The 21220-nt window shown below is 42.8% G+C and overlaps 1 protein-coding gene across 2 annotated transcripts in view; it reads left to right on the top strand.

Moving 5' to 3' along the window:
* npas1 (neuronal PAS domain protein 1) overlaps positions 1 to 17779 on the top strand; it is a 55317-nt gene extending 37538 nt beyond the window's left edge. Inside the window, exons 6-12 of one of the 2 annotated variants that reach the window (XM_089014248.1) lie at positions 4305 to 4485; positions 4553 to 4668; positions 8205 to 8401; positions 9611 to 9717; positions 10464 to 10611; positions 12790 to 12902; positions 14671 to 17779. In XM_089014248.1, coding sequence (XP_088870374.1) covers positions 4305 to 4485; positions 4553 to 4668; positions 8205 to 8401; positions 9611 to 9717; positions 10464 to 10611; positions 12790 to 12902; positions 14671 to 15719 — 1911 coding nt within the window. In that variant the 3' untranslated portion in view covers positions 15720 to 17779. The remainder of the gene's footprint in view (positions 1 to 4304; positions 4486 to 4552; positions 4669 to 8204; positions 8402 to 9610; positions 9718 to 10463; positions 10612 to 12789; positions 12903 to 14670) is intronic. The other variant, XM_089014249.1, reaches the window with a different exon arrangement.
* The last annotated feature ends 3441 nt before the right edge of the window (positions 17780 to 21220 follow it).

Here is a 21220-nt window from a genome sequence, read left to right as displayed (position 1 = left end):
CCCTTTAGATGCAACTTAACATCAAATCAGACTCCTATTGGAAAGAGAGGAAGGATTAGCGGAGAGAGAAGCAGACCTTGGCGCTCTAGATTGACCCTCACATATAAAACGCACATGTCCATAGTAAAAAAAAGGATGAGAGAACGCACCCACCACCCCCTCCCAAAAAAGAAAATTGCCGAGCGAGGTAACAAGGGAAATCGACGGAGAGACGTTGATGCAAGATGAGCGAGCGACTACCAGTGTGCAAATAGAGTATAAACGTGCGGTAGAAATGGGGATTTGCCGTGGGATTTCTGAGGTAAACAAGCCAGCCGGGCTTGGGCGGAGATGCTAATAAAACAGAGGTGTTCTTATCGGCTGAGCAGATGGCCTAACTCATCACATCTCCTCAAATAGGACCTAAACCATCAGCATCGCAGATTACGCCCCGAACCTTGAGCATACAACATGCCGTTTACCTTCAGCACCCCTCCTTTACTCGCACACTGATAAAAATTAACATTAAATAACTAAATAAAAATGGCAGTCTTTATTCTTAGAGGAAGCCTATACAGACGCTCCCCAACTTACAAACATTCGAGTTACGAATAACAGTACATATGAAGATTTTTGCGGGTATAGTATGTCGGAAAATAATCGGACAGAAATGCTGTAAATTAGATTTTGTATTGCGCGCTTTTTTCCCTCCGGCTGTACAGACGCTCCCCAACTTACGAACATTCGAGTTACGAATACCGCACATGTGAACATTTTTGCGGGTACAGTGTGTCGAAAAATGTTCGGACAGAAATGCTGTTAGTTAGATTTTGTATTGCGCGCCTTTTTCCAGCCGAGCTTGCTTGCTATTAGCTGTAGAGGCACATTGGAGGTTTCAAGGGCTGGATGTTTACGCGACGGACACCAAGGCTGACCAATCAACTATGCTGGAATGTTGCCAACGAGTTCAGGCCCCGATCCGCCGAACTCGCTGTGTCGAGTATGTGGGCGGGGAGTAAATCCCTCTTCCCAATTGACGATCCAGGAGAACGCGATGCATAACACAAAGTAATGGCTGCTGGCACATAATTCAGTAATTACGTGCCAGCAGCTTCAGTCATTGGTTACTGAAGACCCAAGGATATATGTTGTCGTACTAAAGTAGGTGGGAATTTATTTTACGACTGTTCGCGCGTCTGTGTTTGATACTTCCCCGTTCAGTGTTTGACTTAAACATACATTCCATACAAAATATAGCAGTGAAGCAACTTACGAACAAAATTCACCTTACGAACGACCGCTCGGAACGTATCTCGTTCGTAAGGTGGGGAGCATCTGTACATGAGAGGCGGTGCGCTGGTCTGTTGATGGGGAGAGACAGAAATGTGAGTTTGGCGAACACACACACACAGATATACACACTGTTGGCGAGTGTAGGCGCTCGCAAGGGAGAAAGGAAGGACAGAAAAACAAATGAGTGCAAGTATGTAACTGGTGGTTTCTTTTAGAGGGCATGTTGGACCCCCACATCCCCTTCTGTCGGGGGGCAGCGGGTTGGGGGTAGTGGCTCCCGTCCCTGACGTGTGACCCTACCGCCCCCGGGTTCCTCCCCTGACAGGGGGGGGGGGGTGCGGATGCTTAACCGGCTTAAGCCCAGGTCACACACCTTGACCAAGGGCACAGCCAGGCCCGTCCCGTCTCCCCACATCCCCCTCCCCCCACCGCATCGAACCCACAGCTCCCCAGACGCCCACTCGTATCATTGCTCCTCTCACCGGGGTCCCCCCGGCCTGGAATAAGGCCACGCGGCAGAATGCATGATGGGAAGCAGCGGAGGGTGAGAGGATGGATGAAATCAAGGAGATTGGAAGCGGGAGGGACATAACGGGGAAGGGGGGGAGAAAGGGGATAAATGGGGAAAAGAGAAGAGAAGCTGGATGCTTGGACTAGGGAGGAGAGAATTGATCTGGGAATGGTTAGTATGCAGCCCCCGCTCCCCCCGCCCCCTCTACCTTAACCCCCCCTTTGCCATCCCTCCCCACCTCTCTCCTCTTCCATCAGTCAGTGAGGACTGTGAGTGTGTTGTGGACCACTGCCCGGATGCCTCATACATATTAAACCCTCCTTGCTATTATTTATATCATGTCTCTCCTTCCCCCTGCTTGCTGCCCCCTCTCCCCCCCCCCCCCCCCCCCCGCATTCCTCCTTGGTTTTCTTCTCCTCTTCCTCCTTCTCATCCCAATACATACATGCACGTCCATGTCTGTGCAGGCCACGCAAACAATGACACACTCAATGGTATTAAAAAACAGGCTGTCTAGCCGTAACACACGCACATGAATGATCTGGGTCTCTCCTCACGTTGCCGCACCCCGCCGCCCAATTACCCCTCCCCGACCCCTCCCCGACCCCTCCACACCCCCCACCCACTGTGCGTGCCGTATCCTATACCTGTTTTTTTATGTCTGAGCCTGACTCATCCTCTCAATGGCTGCGTCTGCTTCTCATCGCCTCCTCTCTGTCTGATCTCGGTCTTCAATCCCTCCCTTCTGTCGGTGATGGAGTGATAGTATTCGCATCGGTCTTAAGGCGACCCTTCTCCATTGCCCCCTCATCGTAAAACCCATGAGGTCCTGCTTGTCTCTCAATGTTGTCTTCAATGCTTCCAAGGGGCGATGGGATTTTGTATCTTTCACTGGAGCAGAGGCGAAGTTATTATCCTTCTAGAAATCGATCCATCGATCCATCTATCCATCGATCCATCGATCCATCTATCAATCGATCCATCCCCCCATCCATCCATCCAGCCAGATTGAGCGATCTGGCGAGTGATCTGGTAATCAATCTGCTGATCTGCCAAGCAATCTGGCTTGCTAGCAATCTAGCTAACTAGTGATCTATATAGCTAGCACTCTAGCTAGCCTGCGGTATCTAACTATCCCTTCATCCATCCATCCATCCATCCATCCATCCATCCATCGTGTCTGGAGTTATATGAGCTTGAAATGAGGGCAGCCGTCCAAAATGAAATGAAAGACTTATTGGTTTATATCGCACTTTAACAACAGCTAAAGCTTTCGATACGACGTTTGAAAAATTGGTTTACATGTGCATGAAAGCTAATAAAGAAACTGCCCTTTGTGGTGATGGTGTTCAATCTCAATATGATTTGGTAATTGCGATATGTTCCTATTCTCCAGATGACTATGAAATAAAATCAAGTAGATATTAGTGATAGTACTGTAGTTTTAAACTTTACGGATCACTGCTCTGGGACCTGCTGACTTCTTTTTAGCTCAGTGAGTCAGCAAAATGCCACCATGTTGCGGGCATAAGAACATGAAATACCACTGAGTCAGCAAGATGGCGCTCAGCCTTTGACTATTTTGAGGAAGTAACAAAACCTTGAAATTTTAGAAGCAATATGATCACATTTCTAGCCTTGGTCATGAGTCTTGCCAGTTTAGAGTTTCTCTTTAATACTAACCTATTCCAGGCAGTTGATTGCGAAAATAAAATGGTGATGTGCCGGTTTGTCGGAGACTCCCAACACCTATCCCATCACTGTTTGCAGTGCCGGGGCTGCTTTTCCCCGGCTGTCCTTGAGGGCTTGCTGAAGCTCCCATAAAGCCCGCAGTAAATGGCTCTAATCCGGTAATAAATGGCTGTGTCCTACAGACAAGGGTGTGAGGCTGCTGCAGCCACAACGTTATCAGATGGAATGCTATTGGCACACACAATCACACAAACACATATACTCCTTCTCAAATGTAATAGAAACTGCGTGTACATCCAACACGCACACACGTTCAACATCAGGCTGAGTCGCACCTGCTCCGATTGTGGTGCTTTTATGGATGCCATGCAAGAGCGGTGCCATTATTGCCTTTAAATGATTGGAGATTTGACTATGATGTATTGTGATGATGGGATCACGCCGGGTGATTTGAGCTCTTTATGCCTGCCGGGATGGACTGCTGGCGGTGACTAAATGAAGGAACGGGGTGGAAGAAAAAAAAAAAAGAATAGTGATGCGACCTCCAGAGATATTTAGAATTGAACCATTTTTAATCAGGACATACAATTGATTTTTATCATGCTGGGTTATTTGAGTCTTACTGTGGCGTCGCTTGGTCCTGTGAGACTTGGAACGTGTGCGTATGGGGAGAATGTCTTACAAGCGCCACACGCCTTGTTGAAATTGTAACCCAGAGCAAGGTTTTCATTTTCCTGTCATAACACATATTGATTTTTTTCTTGGTGGGTGTGTGTACAGTGTGTGATTCTGGTTTTTTTTGTCAACAAGTGTGTGTGTCCGCCCTCAGGTGGAGCTCACGGGCAGTAGCGTGTTCGACTACATCCACCCGGCCGACCATGTGGAAATGGCCGAGCGGCTGGGCATCAGGCCCCACCTGCGGGCAGAGGCCGGCTGCCAAGTGGGCCCAGAGAGCGCTCCCTCCAGCTCGGCCTCCGCCTCTTCCCTGGCCGGCACGCCCGAGCCCAGCGGTACGGTAATGACTGCCAGCGCACGAGATGAACAGCCATGATTAATCTCGCGCTCTGTAATCCCCAGCAGCGCCATCCAGTCCTCACTCTCCCACTGATGAACCTCCAGACAGAGGTTTCTTCATTCGTATGAAGTCCACGCTCACCAAGAGAGGGCTACACGTCAAATCCTCCGGATACAAGGTCACTCCGAATTTTCTACCTATAGTACGGCACACTGGAAAACTTCATTAGGTACACAATGGCTTCCAATCCAGCAAAAAATAAATACAATAAAATAACATAAACATCAATAATATAATATAACGTAATGTAACGTAACGTAACATGTTTGGGAGCCTTTTACTGAGCGAGTTACTTGTTCTGTAGTCACAAAGGGACATGAGTCTCCTTGTGTCGGTCCCAAGCCCGGATAAATACAGAGAGTTGTTTCAGGAAGGGCATCCGACGTAAAACCTTGGCCAAAACAAACATGTGGATCAAACCTCTAACGATGGAGGACCCTGATTTGCTGTGGCGACCTCCTGAAGGGAAAAGCCGAAAGAAAAAGATGAGATGAGATTAGATAAGATAAGATAAGGATGAGATAAGATAAGGTAACGTAATATAATGTAATGTAATATAATGAAAGGAAATTAAAAAGACAGAATAATTCATTGAATACCTCATTTTGTTCTATACATACTGGCAGTATAATTCAAAACAAGACACGTCCTCAACTAAGGAAAAAAAATATCGCCTACATTTCCTGATGAAGAATTGCCAAAAAAGAAATGTTTGTGCTTTGATTTTGTATTTTTGTAACGCACAATCCCCCGAAAAATGTATAGTCACCTAGCAGAAAGCGGGTTTCCGATCTCTGGGTCTCCCAAACACCCTATTACACACCCTAAGTAAACTAGCGACTAAATGCAATATGATTCTGACTAAGCAAGCATATAATGATTATAAGAATTTCTTATATTTGACTGCGATATCAGCTTCTTAACATGTTGACTTTATGTCTGTGTAAGCTCTCAGTCGTACAGGTCCATTGATGAAAAGGTTTCTTCAGCCGTCATCTGTACTTCTTTGAAGGTGTCGGACGTTTCGCTTCTTATCCAAGATCAGCGAACTAAAGGACCTATCATAGCAGTGTCCGGCACCGCCATGTCTGGACAGTAGGGATATATATATATATATATAGGGCCGATACTACCAGTAAGACTTTAGTTTATTGAAGAAGCATCTTGGAAAAGAAGCGAAACGTCCGACACCTTCAAAGAAGTACAGATGACGGCTGAAGAAACCTTTTCATCGATGTTGACTTTATATTTATCATCAAGGCGGCCAAACCAATTCAAGGCACCGGGATCCCAAAATATATCGAAACTTAACTCACTCACATCCAGACATGTGCAAAAATGTGTCCACTCCAGTGCCAAGGTTTTTTGTCATATTCACTCGAATTCCAGGACTCACAGAATATTGAGTTTCAAGACAACATAAACATTCAGTGCAGTGTCAGAAACCTTAGACCACAGGTGTCAAAGTCAAGGCCCGCGGGCCAAATCCGGCCCGCCACATCATTTTTTTCGACCCGCGAAAGCAAATCAAACTTGTTAAATTCCATGATGATTGCTAAAATCTGAGCCAAAATTTCATATTTTTGGATGTCAACCACAATAAGTCATTATTCTTGACTTCAGATTTGAAAACGAGTTATTCATTAATTTGCTGTGTGCTCTATACGTAATATTTGAAGGGATTTAAACATTCTAATGGGTTCCCCAAATTCATAACGGCCCTCGAGAGGAAACCATAACTACAATGTGGCCTGCAGCAAAAAATGACTTTGACACCCCTGCCTTAGACTGTCTTTTTTCATCAGAAAAAAATTAGTTATTTCCTAAATTATATTGGTCTGGAGTTATATGAGCTTGAAATAAGGGTGGCTGTCCAAAATACAATGCAATACATACATATTGGTTAATATCGCTCTGAAGTTGGAACAAAGCCCTAACATGTAAAAAAGATGAAATGCTGCCCCCTTTGTGGAAAAGAAAAAACTTCCAGAGGCTATGGCCAGCGCTTTATCGACACCGAAGCATGAAAAAACAAAACCCAAAGAAATTCAGGAATGGCGCTCTACGCCATATTTTGTTAAAAACCAATTAAAAAACAAGAAGACAAAAAGAAGAACATTAATTTCACATTTCCAACTTGAATCAAGGTATTCTATGCCAAAAATTGGTGTGCCTGCAGCAAAAAAAAAATGCTTACAGTATTTTACTGTTATACACTGGTGACACAGTAAACCTAACCTGGGGGTATTTTGGAATTTTGACTCTTTATTTATAACACAATTTATAGGTTAATTTCCTAAAGCACGTAGCTGGAGCCAATCCCAGCCGACGTTCGGCAACAGGCAAGGCGCAACCTGGACTAATTGCAGATCGCCAAGCGCACATTCACCCCAATGTATGGTGTTGAAATTTCAGTGAAGTTAGCGTGTATGTTTTTAGCAGGTACCAGCACAAAGAGAACATTCACAGTCAAAACTAAGCATTTTTATGTGTTTTGGGGATTTCATTAGATTGCGTAGGTGTACTCAGTGCCACGTCCTATATGTCCTTGTTTTGTGCATGAAAGAATAACAAGCCGCACCTTGTCACATTGTTTTGCTCTACTGGTGTTTCACAGCAGTGTCAAGATGGTCGTTTTCACTGTGTTTTATTGCTTTGACCTTATTTCACACTGAATAGCTGTGCGCTGCCTTTTATTGCGGCGCAAAGCCAGAGCTTTGGTTTCAATGAGATTTGATTCACTAGATTGTATCCAATCATCTTCACTCATTCACTGCCATTCACAAATTTATTCGGGAATGGAAAATATGACATAGAGCGCCATTCCCGAATTTGTTCAGGTTTACTTTTTTTCTTGCTTAGGTGCCGATAAAGCGCTGGCCATGGCATCTGGCAAGGTTTTCATTTTCCTTTCCACAAGGGGGCAGCATTTCCCATTTTTCCATGTCAGTGCTTTGTTCCAGCTTCAGCTGTTATTAAAGGGCTATACAAACCAATATGTACCCATCGCGGCTTGGAATTGAAGCGGATTCACATGAGACAAGAGACGTGAGCTTCGTGCTTGCTTTCAACATTTAGCTTGTAGTAGACGTGCACATTCCACCAGGACGTCCCTGATCCACTGGTGAAAAGGACACTTTGATCCTCTCCTCTTTCATCTCTAAAATGCTTCATGTAACAAAGTGGGTACAGAAAGTGCTTAAAAATGATTGACTCTCTGTGTCTTTGTGTTGGCATATTTTTTTTTGTTCTTTTGACTTCAACATGGCGCCACGAGTGTGGCTGCCTTTACAGTGGCTCCTGTATTTTGTTTATCTACTTTTTCTTTCCTTTCATCTTCACTTCACAACTGGAAATGTCAATTTCTCCACTGCGAGATTAATAAAGGTAAATCCCATCCAATGTATGTATTGCATTATATTGTATTTTGGACCACCGCCCTCATTTCAAGCTCATATAACTCCAGACCCATACTATGTACTATTTTTCTGATGAAAGAAGAGTATGTCGTAATGTATGTAGACCTACAACTCAATATTCATTGGGGCCAGGAATTCGAGTGACAATGACAAAAACCCTGGCACTGGAGTGGACACATTTTGTTTACGTTCCGCATGTGTGTGTGTATATATGTGTGTGTTTTCTCATCTTTAGGTGATCCACGTGACCGGGAGAATACGTTACCGGCCCGCAATCGTCCCCGGAACAGCACGTTCCATGCCCCGGCCGATGGGGATGGTGGTGCTGGCTCACACACTCCCCCCTTCTACGCTCAATGAGGTCCGCATGGAAAGCCACATGTTTGTCTTCAGGGTCAACATGGACCTGCAGGTCACCTACTGCGAGAACAGGTGTGGCTTTGGATTTCTTTGGGGAGTCAAAACTTAGACTTAGAACCACCCATACTTCCAACCACGACCTCCAGACCCTATTTTTGAATTTTTTGTTCTACGCCTGGCACTACAACGCGCTAGCAGGCCGGCAACGTGTACATGTACGTGCAACGTGTACGTGCATCTCACTCGTGCACAACAATCGACCTTGTGATGTCACCAAAGGGGGGACTTTGCGAGTCGTTTAGCCTCCGAGTCTCTATTCAAAATTTTGAATGGATTTCGACTTACGACCATTTCAACTTAAGACAATTTGGTCAGAACGAAACTCGACCGTAAGTCGGATGTTACCTGAATATTGTGTTGATTTAATAGTGGTTTTGTCAACCCACAATGGCTGAAGGAGGAGAATAAATGGATTTGGTTGGAAATTTACTGTTCAAGCCATTTTCAAGATGGACTTTTCAAGAATAGATGGACGTGATTAAAAACGATTGGATAGCTCCGAAGCTAGCAAAAATAGCAAATAATATTACAATTTTATGATGTTATAATGAATCCACACGGTCATAGTAAAAATATGAACAGTTTAATGACAGTATTTCTTACGTTTCTTCAAGTTATTTCCTGGCTATCAACACCCTCCAGTGGACGTGTAGTAAATCACACCACACTCACGGCTGTGGACTGATTCAGACGTAGCACTACTGAAGGCCTAGGAGTGGCAAGCACCACTGTTCCTGCCTAATATTTTTGAGTTATTAGTATTTTCTGCACTATAAGGGACACCTAAAAGAAAATATTTTTTCAAAAGCTGACCATGCGCCTCATAATCCGGTGCGCTTTATGTATGGAAAAAGTTTTAAAATATGTCATTCATTGAAGGTGCCCCTTATAATGCGGTGCACCTTATATTCCAGAAAATATAGTAATCGTACATACGTATATAAATAATAGCTGACTGACTGAATGCAGTTTTAGCATTTTTTTCTACACAATTGCTGTTTTTCTAATTTTAAAATTGCATTCCAATATATTAAATGTGATTACTTTTTCAGCTCTGTTCAAAATACAGATTCTGTTGTCCATCCGACATCTAATTAACTCCGATATTTTTCATGTGTGTGTGTGAATTACCTGTGATTGACTGGCACTTCGTCCAGCGTGGTAGGCCGCCCTGAGCTAAAATCCTCAATTTTTGCATGACTGACTTGTATGCAAATGCAGGATATCCGACTACATGGACCTGACGCCCGCAGAGGTGGTTGGACGCACCTGTTACCACTTCATCTACGTGGAGGATCTGGAGAACTTGCGACAGAGCCATGAAGACTGTGAGTGTCCTTCCAAGCCGCCAGACGCTTCTCAAGGAGAGCCTGTTCAATCCTTCTTGTTGTGATGTCATTGGCGCCCTCTGCTGGTATTTCTATGTAGTGCTAATCATAACCTCTACTACTGGGAAGGTCATGCAAATGTGGACTTTTTGTGTGTGTTTTTATTACAGTATTGCAATGTAACAATCTGACATACAATATGAATACACAGACAAAGTGCTTCATATAAAGTTTCAGTTTGTCATATCGGTGGGCAATATTCATAACAATAATAAGAAATTGTATTCTTAAACGCCTTAAACCACAGGTGTCAAAGTCAAGGCCCGCAGGCCAAATCCGGCCCACCACATCATTTTTTTTCGGCCCGCGAAAGCAAATCAAACTTGTTAAATTCCATGATGATTGCTAAAATCTGAGCCAAAATGTCATATTTATGGATGTCAACCACAATAAAAGTCATTATTCTTGACTTCAGATTTGAAAACGAGTTATTCATTAATTTGCTGTGTGCTTTACATGTAATATTTGAAGGGATTTAAACATTCTAATGGGTTCCCCAAATTCATAACGGCCCTCGAGAGGAAACCATAACTACAATGTGGCCCGCGGCAAAAAAATGACTTTGACACCCCTGCCTTAAACCATCTCATTTCTCGAGATGATACTTTTTTAAAAATCTATGGAACAAATACTAAATTAAGGCTCTCCAACTGCCACACTCCCCCTCCCCCGTCCGCTCTCCCCAGTGTTGAGGAAAGGCCAGGTAGTGACAGGGTACTACCGCTGGCTCCAGAAGAGAGGCGGCTACCTGTGGATTCAGTCCACCGCCACCGTATCCATAAACCACAAAGCCCCCCACGAGCGCAACGTCATCTGGGTCAACTGCGTCCTCAGGTCAGTTTCGGTAAAATGAAGCGGAGCACCAAGCTGTGTTCACACTGGCTTTGAAGACATGGATGATGAAATGAGATTTGACTGAGTCCAACAGCTGATGAGGATAAATGGAAAAAGTTTCTGACATGAAAGAAAAGGCATCATCGGGGCCCATTAGGGTTGATGGGTTAAGCGCTGACAGATATTCGATGGGGGAAAAATAATGTGAGAATACCCTCATTTGAGGTCGCAGCGTTATCAACTGCATAATATATTCACAATACAAAAGCTTTATTCTGGAGCTTTTATTCCTAAAATCTATATTGGATGTTTTTGCAGACCACTGTCACATTCACACTGCATTTGTATTGAAGATAGGAACACACTTAAAATCATGATTGACATTGAACTTGATATTGTAGCCTGTAATCCAACAACGCGCTATAATGTCCACTGTCGTCAGCGCTGTTCCTGAAAGCGTTAAAAAATAAAACATTAAATACAACTGAACTGTACCGGAGGAAATGTAAACGGACAAAATGACCATTGAAATGGTAAATAAATCATTAGTATTTTTTATGGTATTTGCCAAGAGGGAATTTAGTTGCTGCTCTTGTATTCAATTCCGTTTGATAATGCAAATGTAGTTATTTGTGTGTATTAAATTATTTATTGGATAATGAATGATTGGAAAGGAAATCCCCTGATCATTAACTTTGCACATCTTTTTTTATCTTTATTAATTTAATTTAGTGTAGTTTTTGATCATTCATATCAAAATTAATATCTATTGCTCATCTGGGATAGGCATCAGTGCCCCCCCCCCCAATGTGAGAATAAAGATGATCAAAAAAATGGAAAGATGGCTCATTAATTAATTAATTTGCGTGTAATGAACACTATTTGTTTATTTTTTAATTTTTTGGGGTAATTTTACATTCGCCGCTATTGGTTTTTATGATATATTTATATATATTATATATATTTTTAATTCGTTGTCAATAGAGTGTATTTAAAGAATCAGGAACAATTTATTTGATCATTCAATTCTTTGTTCAATCCTTTGTATTATTTATTATTTCATAACCAGAATCAAAAAGCCTTTAATGGTCTCACAATGGGTACATTTTCAATCTACAGCAGCAAAATTGAATAGGACGGGGGGGGGGGTGAAAAGATAAAAACAAAGGATTCTATACATAATAGAAATGTCAGAAGACTGAAATAATATTTGATAGATGTAACTGTATTCAATAGTATTGTATTTATCTTTTTTGAAGAACAAAAAAAAATTATGCTCTGTGAACTTGGTTTCAATCTATTGTTTTTACAGGATAAGATATATATATATATATATATATATATATATATATATATATATATATATATATATATATATATATATATATATATTTAAATACATATTTAGGTTTAGGTTTTTGGAATTTAAATTTTAGTTTTAATTGTTTTTATTGATTGCCAAAATTTCATATTTTTGGATGTCAACCACAATAAAAGTCATTATTCTTGACTTCAGATTTGAAAACGAGTTATTCATTAATTTGCTGTGTGCTCTATATGTAATATTTGAAGGGATTTAACCATTCTAATGGGTTCCCCAAATTCATAACGGCCCTCGAGAGGAAACCATAACTACAATGTGGCCCGCAGCAAAAAATGACTTTGACACCCCTGAATTACGCAATGTTTAATGACAGACTATTAGTGACGCACTTATTGCACAAACGTTAGACCATCGCATAACACACACACAGTCACTCACATACACACACACACACGCACGCACACACAGATTAAATGCATGATACCGTGTTCGAGCGGTGGGACCAAAAAAGAGTAGGATGAATGTTGATGCTAATTGGACTGAGTCCATATAATTACAACAAACTGATGTCAGAATTTTGGGGCTTGAATAGTGTTTTAGTTCATTAAGCGCTGTAATTACAAGAGCTCATTAACTTCCACAACAGCCTCCACCGTTTTGGAGAGGAGGGTTGTTTATAGGTGGGCTCATGTCTGTTTCTCGGGGCAAGGCCTGTTTGCCGCGTGACACTGTGTCGCTGTGGTGGGCGCCAACGTTTGATGTTGCGGTGTAATTATTCAAAGCTGTGACGAGGGTATTTTTTTCCCCCTTCAATCTGTTTTGATAAGAATTTTGAATTTTCTTCACCCCACCAGTCGAACGGAGTTGCCCGATACTCCTCTGGATCTGCTGCAGCTGCCTGAAAGCGTCAGAGCCGAACGACTTCGAGTCAGCTCCCCTCCCACAAACAACTCCCCGCAGGCCAGAGGTAGGATGCCGCAACATCTTATAATACTCTGTGAGCGGAACTGTAGCCTGGGTTGAATTTTAACGCAGCGTAACTACAAGTTTTTTTTTTTTTTTGTTTTTTTTTTGCATTTGTTTACTTACTTGAATTTTTACTGACATGAATTTGCTACTGGTGTCAATTTTTGTTTCAAGTTTTAGTTTTTCAGAATTACTGACGGCTTTTTTTGTTTGTTCTTTTGTAAATGGCACTTGAAGGCTTTATTGCTTCCGCTTGTCAATTACAATTTAGTGCGTGTGTGTGAAAAGTTTCCCCTTTTGACTTCTTTTTATTTAGCTGGCTATCAAGCTAGCGATCTAGCTGGCTACCTAGCTGGCTACATAGCTAGCTATGTATTTGCCATCTATTTGCTGTCTACTGTATTAGCTATCTAGCTGGCTATCCAGCTAGCTAGCTATTAGCTATATAGCTAGCTAGCTACCTCGCTAGCTATTAGATAGCTACAGTATTAGCGCCGCTAGCTAGCTTTCCATCTATTTGAGTTATTCAGGGTTGAGTGAACGCTGGCGCGTGTTGCTGCTTCTGCTCACCCACAAAAAAAACGTATCCTGTGACTGTAACGTAACCTTAAGAGTTTTGATAGGCGCTTATAAATGAAATGTATTATTTATTTATGATTACAATATTTGTCAGTGATATAGTATTAGTTAGATTTGAAAATCTTGACTTCAAAGCTTTCTGGCAAAGGTTAAAAATGGAGTAGTTGTCAGGATTTTTGGGATGTTCTGTGGCCCAAAAATTACAACAGAATAGGTCCATCCAAACAAATGAGTGAATGAATGAATGAATGAATGAATGAATAAATAAATAAATAAATAAATAAATAAATAAAGACAAATACACAAATAAATACATAAATAAATACATAAATACAGGTTACAAGGACTTAGTCAAGGTCGGGAACACTGAAGGAGATACAGCACTTTATGTTACTTTCGGTTTGAGTGAACGCTGGCGCGTGTCTGCCGCTGCTCACCCGCAGAAAAAATATCCTGTGACTGTAAAGTGTCCTTGAAAGGTGCTTATAAATGAAATGTATTATTATTATTATTCTTATTATAACTCCATATATAAATAAATAAAACTAAATTGCAGAACCACTAACTTACAACTTGAGAAGGAGAGGGGTGTTGACTTTATTATGAAAGAATAAATAAATAAATAAATAAATAAATAAATAAATAAATAAATAAGGGCGGCCCGGTAGTCGAGTGGTTAGCACACCGTCTTCACAGTGCAGAGGTCGCCGGTTCGCATCCCGGTCCGGCCTCCCTGTGTGGAGTTTGCATGTTCTCCCCGGACCCGCGTGGGTTTTCTCCGGGTCCTCCGGTTTCCTCCCACACTCCAAAAACATGCATGGCAGGCAGATTGACAAACTCCAAATTGTCCCTAGGCGTGAGTGTGAGAGTGACTGTTGTATGTCTTTGTGTGCCCTGCGATTGGCTGGCAACCAATTCAGGGTGTCCCCCGCCTCGTGCCCGAAGACAGCTGAGATAGGCTCCAGCAACCCCCGTGACCCTAATGAGGAATAAGCGGTACGGAGAATGAGATGAGATGAGATGAGATGAGATGAGATGAGATGAGATGAATGAATGAATAAATAAATAAATAAATAAATAAATAAATAAAAGTAGCAGGCCCACTAACTTACAACCTGTGAAGGCGAGTGGCGGTGACTGTACTACGAAAGAAAGCCATGAACTGTTCCATTGCAATCCCTTCTCCTCAGGCTCTCAGCCAGCAAAGAGCTCAGCGGGAAAGAGCGACCGCGACACGAAAACTAGAGAGAAGTTCACCACCAGCGCCGCTGTCCAATCAGAGAACAGGAGGAAGCGCCCGCTGAGATCCGAGCCGGAGGGCGTCCCCCCTGACAGCCGCCGCCGTCTGGACGAGCTGAGGCACGCCGAGGAGAGCGTGTCGGCTTCCTCGGACCTGGCCAGCGAGAGCGAGGGCGAGGACGAGGACGAAGACGAGGACGAGGAGTCCGACTGGCAGCAGGGGGGGGATGGTGACAAATTGAAACAAGAAGACAGCGGAGGGAAGCCGAGCGGGGGCGCAGACGCCCCGACGAGAGGAGACAGGGGGGGGCGGGTACACAACGGGCGAGCTGTGATCCAGCAGCTGAAGAGCGTGGTGACCCCGTCCGCCAGCATCAAGACGGAACACGAAGCCCTGGCCACGGGGGGGCGCTGGGGGTCACACAGCAGCCAGCCCCAGCCCTCTCACGCGCACACTCCCTCCAGCAGCCTCAACGGGGATAGTCCCAACACCCCCGTACCCGACTCCTCGTCCAGCAGCGAAGCGCCGCCCAAGGGCCTCTTCACGCCTCCGTCCCCGGCTTTGTCTCCCGTCATGCCCGTCTCGTCCCCACTGCCGCGCGAGGAACGGGCCGCGGCGGGGGCGGTCGCTCGGTGCGGCGGCGGCCCCGACTTGGAGCTCCTCCAGAGACTGGCCGCGGGGGGTGCGGCGGGGCGGGTCCTCTTCCATCCCCTCGCCCTGGGACCCCAAGGCCCCCAGAGCCTGTACGCCCACAGCACGATCCGCTACGCTCCCCCCGAGCTGCCCCCTTCCCACCACCATGCGGTGGGACACGGGGACGGGCTGCAGTTGCGGTCGGACCACCACAAGGGACCCACGCCGGCTTTCTTCCCTCACTTGCAGCGACTGGCGGGCCTGCCGCCCTTCAGCGGCTTCTCCCCTTCGGACAGCCCCTTCCCCTCCGGACTGCCGTTCTGCATGAACGGCCTGCGGGGGGCCGCCGGCTCCGAGGAAGACTGAGACGATGGAAAAAGACGTCCGCGTCGGGACATTAAGCCTCTGAGGATGTCGCTAATTGGACTTCAACGACTGCAAAAGTGTGACAGGGCGCCGCTGGGGGAACATTTATTTCACCACCGGACAAGCTGACGCTGATTCTGGAAAACTAACGTCTGCGGAGACTCTCAGTCATACAGGAGTTGTCCATCGACAAAAAGGATTCTTCAGCCGTCGTCTGTCCTTCTTTGAAGGTGTCAGACGTTTGTGCCAACACGTTTGAGGTTTAATTTAGATCGTGCTTACAACAGACTTCTTAGATCGTTACCACATAGGCTTGGTCATGCTGATGATGTGATACCAGAGCTGATGTGGCCAGTCATAGAACATAATTAGACAGAACAAAATAAGTAATCAGATTAGCTTCAGGGAGTAGTCCACTGCTCCCCCCAAATTTAGACGAGCAGAGCAGAGGTCTGGCACCGCCACCTTTGGACAGTAGGGATATACAGGGTGACCCAAAAAGATGCGTACCCATGAAAATGTCAATTGTGGCTTTGATGAAAAAAGATACTTATTTCAAATTACAACCACGCATTATTGAGTTTATGGAAGACCATTCACCAGAGTTTCTGTCAATTTTTAGTCAATTAATGACTTTCCCAAGATGTGTTCCAAATGTCCACCATTTTGTTGCAAGCAAACCTGTACTCGTCTGACAAAGTTATCAATCACTTTTTCACACTCCTCTTTTGGGAGAAAACATTGCTGCAGTGAGGGACTCGGTAGGACGCTGCTTTTTGGGTCACCTTCCCAAAAGAGGACAGACGAGTACAGGTTTGCTTGCAACGAAATGGTGGACATTTGCAACACATCTTGGGAAAGCCATAAATTCACAAAAAAATAACAGAAATAGCTGAAACTCTGGTGAATGGTCTTCCAAAAACTCAATAATGTGTGGTTGTAATTTGAAATAAATAGCTTTTTAATCAAAGCCACTATTGAAATTTTTAATGGGTAAGCATCTTTTTGGGTCACCCTGTGTATAGGGTCGGAGCTACCAGCACAACTTGAGTTCACTGATGAAACTTTTCGTCGTCTGACACCGTCAAAGAAAAACAGATGACGACTGAAGAAACCTTATCATCTGGAAAACTGAAATAATAATAGTAATAATAAAAAACAAAATAAAAAAACAGGATGCCGAGCGGTTGGAGCTTCGACAAGACTTTTTCCGGCGAAATAATGAACTCATCTTCAATGGACCACTTCTGTGTTTCTTCTACTCAAGAGAAGCCATATTGTAAATAGAGACAATAACCATGATGACCCTCAGCTCAGCAACCTCACCTCACCGCCAAGCGTCGTCCCAATTAACCCAATTAACCCTTTCACCAATCGGGGAAAAAAAACAAAAGAAAAAGAAGATGGAAACTCCGTAATGGGTTTTTATTATTGCAGTATTATAATTAATCTCTTTTTTTTTTGAGTGACACTTTGATTCTGGGGGTTCCTTCCAAACAAAGGGAAGTGTTTTTTTGTATTGAAAATAATAATCATGACAAAAAAGAGCCACTCATTAAAAAGCACATTGATGGGACAAAAATATAACGAATAATAATGAGCCCAGACATTCCATCATATGTAAGAAATTGAAACAAAAATGTTTTTTTCTTGATGATTCATCAGAGTTTATTGTGCGTCATGCTGTTTCTGTATGAAAGCAATATTTTTGTTATTGGTGTTGTATCCTCTTAAAGCACTCAAATAGCATTTGGGACAAAAAAAATGTATTTATTTGTACAAAACAACAAATCCAAAACTGGGATGGAATTGACCAAGGGGGCTGTTGATCTTTTTTTCTTAAAGGACAACCGACGCCCCCGGACAAGTTGTGTCCATAATTTGTAAAATGGCTTCAAATGACTTCTACTGAGCGTATTTTACAAAGATTCCACTGCATATAGCTATATTTTACGTTTTAAGACTCGCACGGAATATTCCGGAAGTCTTGTTTTTGAGTTGGTGACGAGTCCTCACGTCACGTCACTGAAGGAACGCCCCTGACTGAGAAAGGACATATTGAAGCACATAAATGCATTTTGCGGGACTTTGTTTGGTCTGAAAACTTTGTGTTGATCTGTGATGATGGCGAAATTAGATGGAAAACACATAAATAACGCGATGGTGAATCATTGTGTGTTGCACCAAGACTACTATTTGATACTAGTTGACACAAATTCCCAGCGGACAAATCAGCCCATTTCCAACAAAGCTTGGGCGCCATCTTGTGCATTTTCTGGGCGCTACATTGGAGTCCAGACGCCTCAAAATGAGACGGAAGGACTTCTTTAATCGATTGCAAACATTTATGCTTCCCTCTTCAGAACTATTTGAACCATATTTATAGTGAGTAACAAGAAAGTATCTTCTCCGAATCTGAACCCGTTGTTTTGATTCTAGAGCAAGGCGAAGACGTCCTGTCGTGACGTCACGAACAAGGGGGCGGGACCTTCTGAAACTCGCCATCTCCGAGGGCATTTTGAAGTAGTTTTGGGACACTTTAAGTCAGGGGTGTCAAAGTCATTTTTTGCCGCGGGCCACATTGTAGTTATGGTTTCCTCTCGAGGGCCGTCATGAATTTGGGGAACCCATTAGAATGTTTAAATCCCTTCAAATATTACATATAGAGCACACAGCAAATTAATGAATAACTCGTTTTCAAATCTGAAGTCAAGAATAATGACTTTTATTGTGGTTGACATCCAAAAATATGAAATTTTGGCTCAGATTTTAGCAATCATCATGGAATTTAACAAGTTTGATTTGCTTTCACGGGCCGAAAAAAATGATGTGGCGGGCCGGATTTGGATTGGATTGGATTGGATTGGATATGCCTTTATTTGGCCCGCGGGCCTTGACTTTGACACCTGTGCTTTAAGTCATTTTTATTGGTGTTTTGCATTTGACTAAAAATATCAGCCTGTGTGTTTTGGGTATTTTAGATGCTATAAAACGTTTTTCTGATGTCAGTCAGGAAACAAAAAAAATGGTGTCGGTTGTCCTTTAACCTAAATTTGTTTATTTTTGACGCATCTGTTTGAGAGTGAGGCATGGAAATGTTCTACAAGGAGTTGGTCTAAAAATGATGGGTGGAAAAGGGACTTTGACATGGGACAAGCAGGGTTTAGGGAGACTGTTGTTTAGATCAAAAACATCCCCCAAAATTCGGTCAAATCATTTTTGAAATAAATTTGAAACGCTCTGAAAATAATATGGTCAAAAAAATGTCCCAATAATGGGTCATTCAGGGACTTTCGCCCAATATGTTTTGTACAAGACCTCCTCCCAAAAAATGTAGATTTTTTTTGTCCAAAAATATCCACAAAATGTCAAATAATTCACCCTCCGTCATGGCCCCCTTTTGACTCAAAATTGGGATATTTCTTACTGTGAATATGTGACCACTTGCACCATATCATCACAATAGATTTTATGTTTGTTTTTTTCAAAAAGAGGAAATGTTTGATTATTCGTCTTTTTTTATTTTTAACTCATTCACTGCGATTCACAAATTTAGTCGGGAATTGAAAATATGACGTACAGCGCCATTCCCAAATTTGTTTGGGTTTTGTTTTTTCATGCTTGGGTGCCGATAAAGCGCTGGCCATGGCCTCTGGCAATGTTTTTTTCTCTTCCACAAGGGGGCAGAATTTCCTTTTTTTCCATGTTAGCGCTTTGTTCACGCTTCAGTTATAGCTAAAGCGCCACAGCAATCAATATGTATGTATTGCATTACGTCTGTGTAAGCTCTCAGTCGTATAGGAGTGGTCCATCGATGAAAAGGTTTCTTCATCCTCCATCTGTACTTCTTTGAAGGTACCAGCAAAATTTTAGTCGTCTGACACCTTTAAAGAAGTACAGATGACTGCTGAAGAAACCTTTTCATCGATGTACAGTGTATTGCATTGCATTTTTGACAGCTGCCCTCATTTCAAGCTCATATAACTCCAGACCCAAATTATTTAGGAATTAACTCTTTTTTTTCTGAGAGAGTCTAAGGTTTCTAACGCTGCATTGAATTTTTATGTAGTCCTAAAACTCAATATTCTCTGGGTCCTTGAATTCAAGTGATAATGCCAAAAATCCTGGCACTGGAGTGGACACATTTTTTTTGCACATGTCTGGCAGTGAATGAGTTAAGCACTTAACTGATTTTGTTTTCAAACTGGAAGCACTTGACGCAGCTTGAAACAGAAAACAATGCAAGAATGATCGCAATATCCGAGCCGCATCGCCGTGCAGCCGCGGGAATAAATAGTCATTGATGAAGTAACGAAGCATAAAAAACGGGTCATAAAATGACAGCCATTAAAGTCACAGTCGGGTCAGGAGACACTTCCAGTGTCAGTCGACTGGGGAATACGTCATTTTTACAAGTGGTGGCGTTTCACTAGAAGGGGGGTAGAGATGGTAAGGGGGGTTCCAGTCATCCCTTAAAAAAAAGGGTAACCAGAACAGCTATAAAACTGTGAAAACTATGTTAAGATTTCAGTTATTCTTTAAATCATCACCTAGTTTGAATACTAGTATAAAAAAATGACGCCTCTTTGTATTCTTTAGCACTTTCAAAGCCTGCAAATAAGGATGTGAACTTACGCCTATGTTCTTTTTTTTCTGCAGTGTCAGAAAAATGCCATACCTTTTTTTTTGTTTTGTTTGTTTTCCTTCTCCAAATCTCAGTTGTGCTATCTGTGAAATATACAAATTCAGAAGACGTGAAAAATGTCTGACAGTGCACTTGTCACATGAGCGAGCACACAGATTCTGGAAGTGTGTGTGTGTGTGTGTCTATGCGAGTGTGCGTGTGTGTGTGCGCGTGTGTGTGTCTATGCGAGTGTGCGTGTGTTTGTGTGTGTGCGTGTGTGTGTGTGTCGTTTTTAATTGAAATAATTAGCTAACCCCTTTGCCTATCACTGTGAATCTAATGTTATCATCGCATTCTTGTGAATACTCCAGCCGCTTATTGAACAAAACTGTATAGAGAAAAAAAAAATGGCGGGAAATGCAGTGATACAGATGACAATAACAATAAAATATTCCAGTCTGTAGCGGAAATTAGTCTCTTTTCTGGTGTTTGTGTATGTATATGTAGTTTTTGTTTTGTTTTGTTTTGTTTTTTTTTATGTATTTTTTGGCATAGGTTTGGTTTGTCCATTCTTGTATTTTTCTGACCGTGAACATTCTTCTGATAATGTAACTTTATGGAGCGCTTACAAAAAAAAAACTGCACATCAGAGCCTACAATAAACATAGTAGTGAATAATAATAATAAAATGAAGAATAAAACCCCCCAACAAATAATTATTTGTAATTATTTGATTGGATTGGATGTACCTTTATTCGTCTCGCAGTGGAGGACTTTCATCCTTCGTCATCATTTCACAGCAGCAAAGTTATGAAAGGAAGAGAAAAGGAAAGAAAGAAGTAGAAAGACAAAATACAGGAGCTGCTGGAAAGGCAGC

Source organism: Hippocampus bargibanti, linkage group LG14, assembly GCF_051943395.1.
Source record: "Hippocampus bargibanti isolate YZ-2025 linkage group LG14, ASM5194339v1, whole genome shotgun sequence".
Classification (NCBI taxonomy): Eukaryota; Metazoa; Chordata; class Actinopteri; order Syngnathiformes; family Syngnathidae; genus Hippocampus; species Hippocampus bargibanti.
This window is presented reverse-complemented; position numbering and strand designations above follow the sequence as displayed.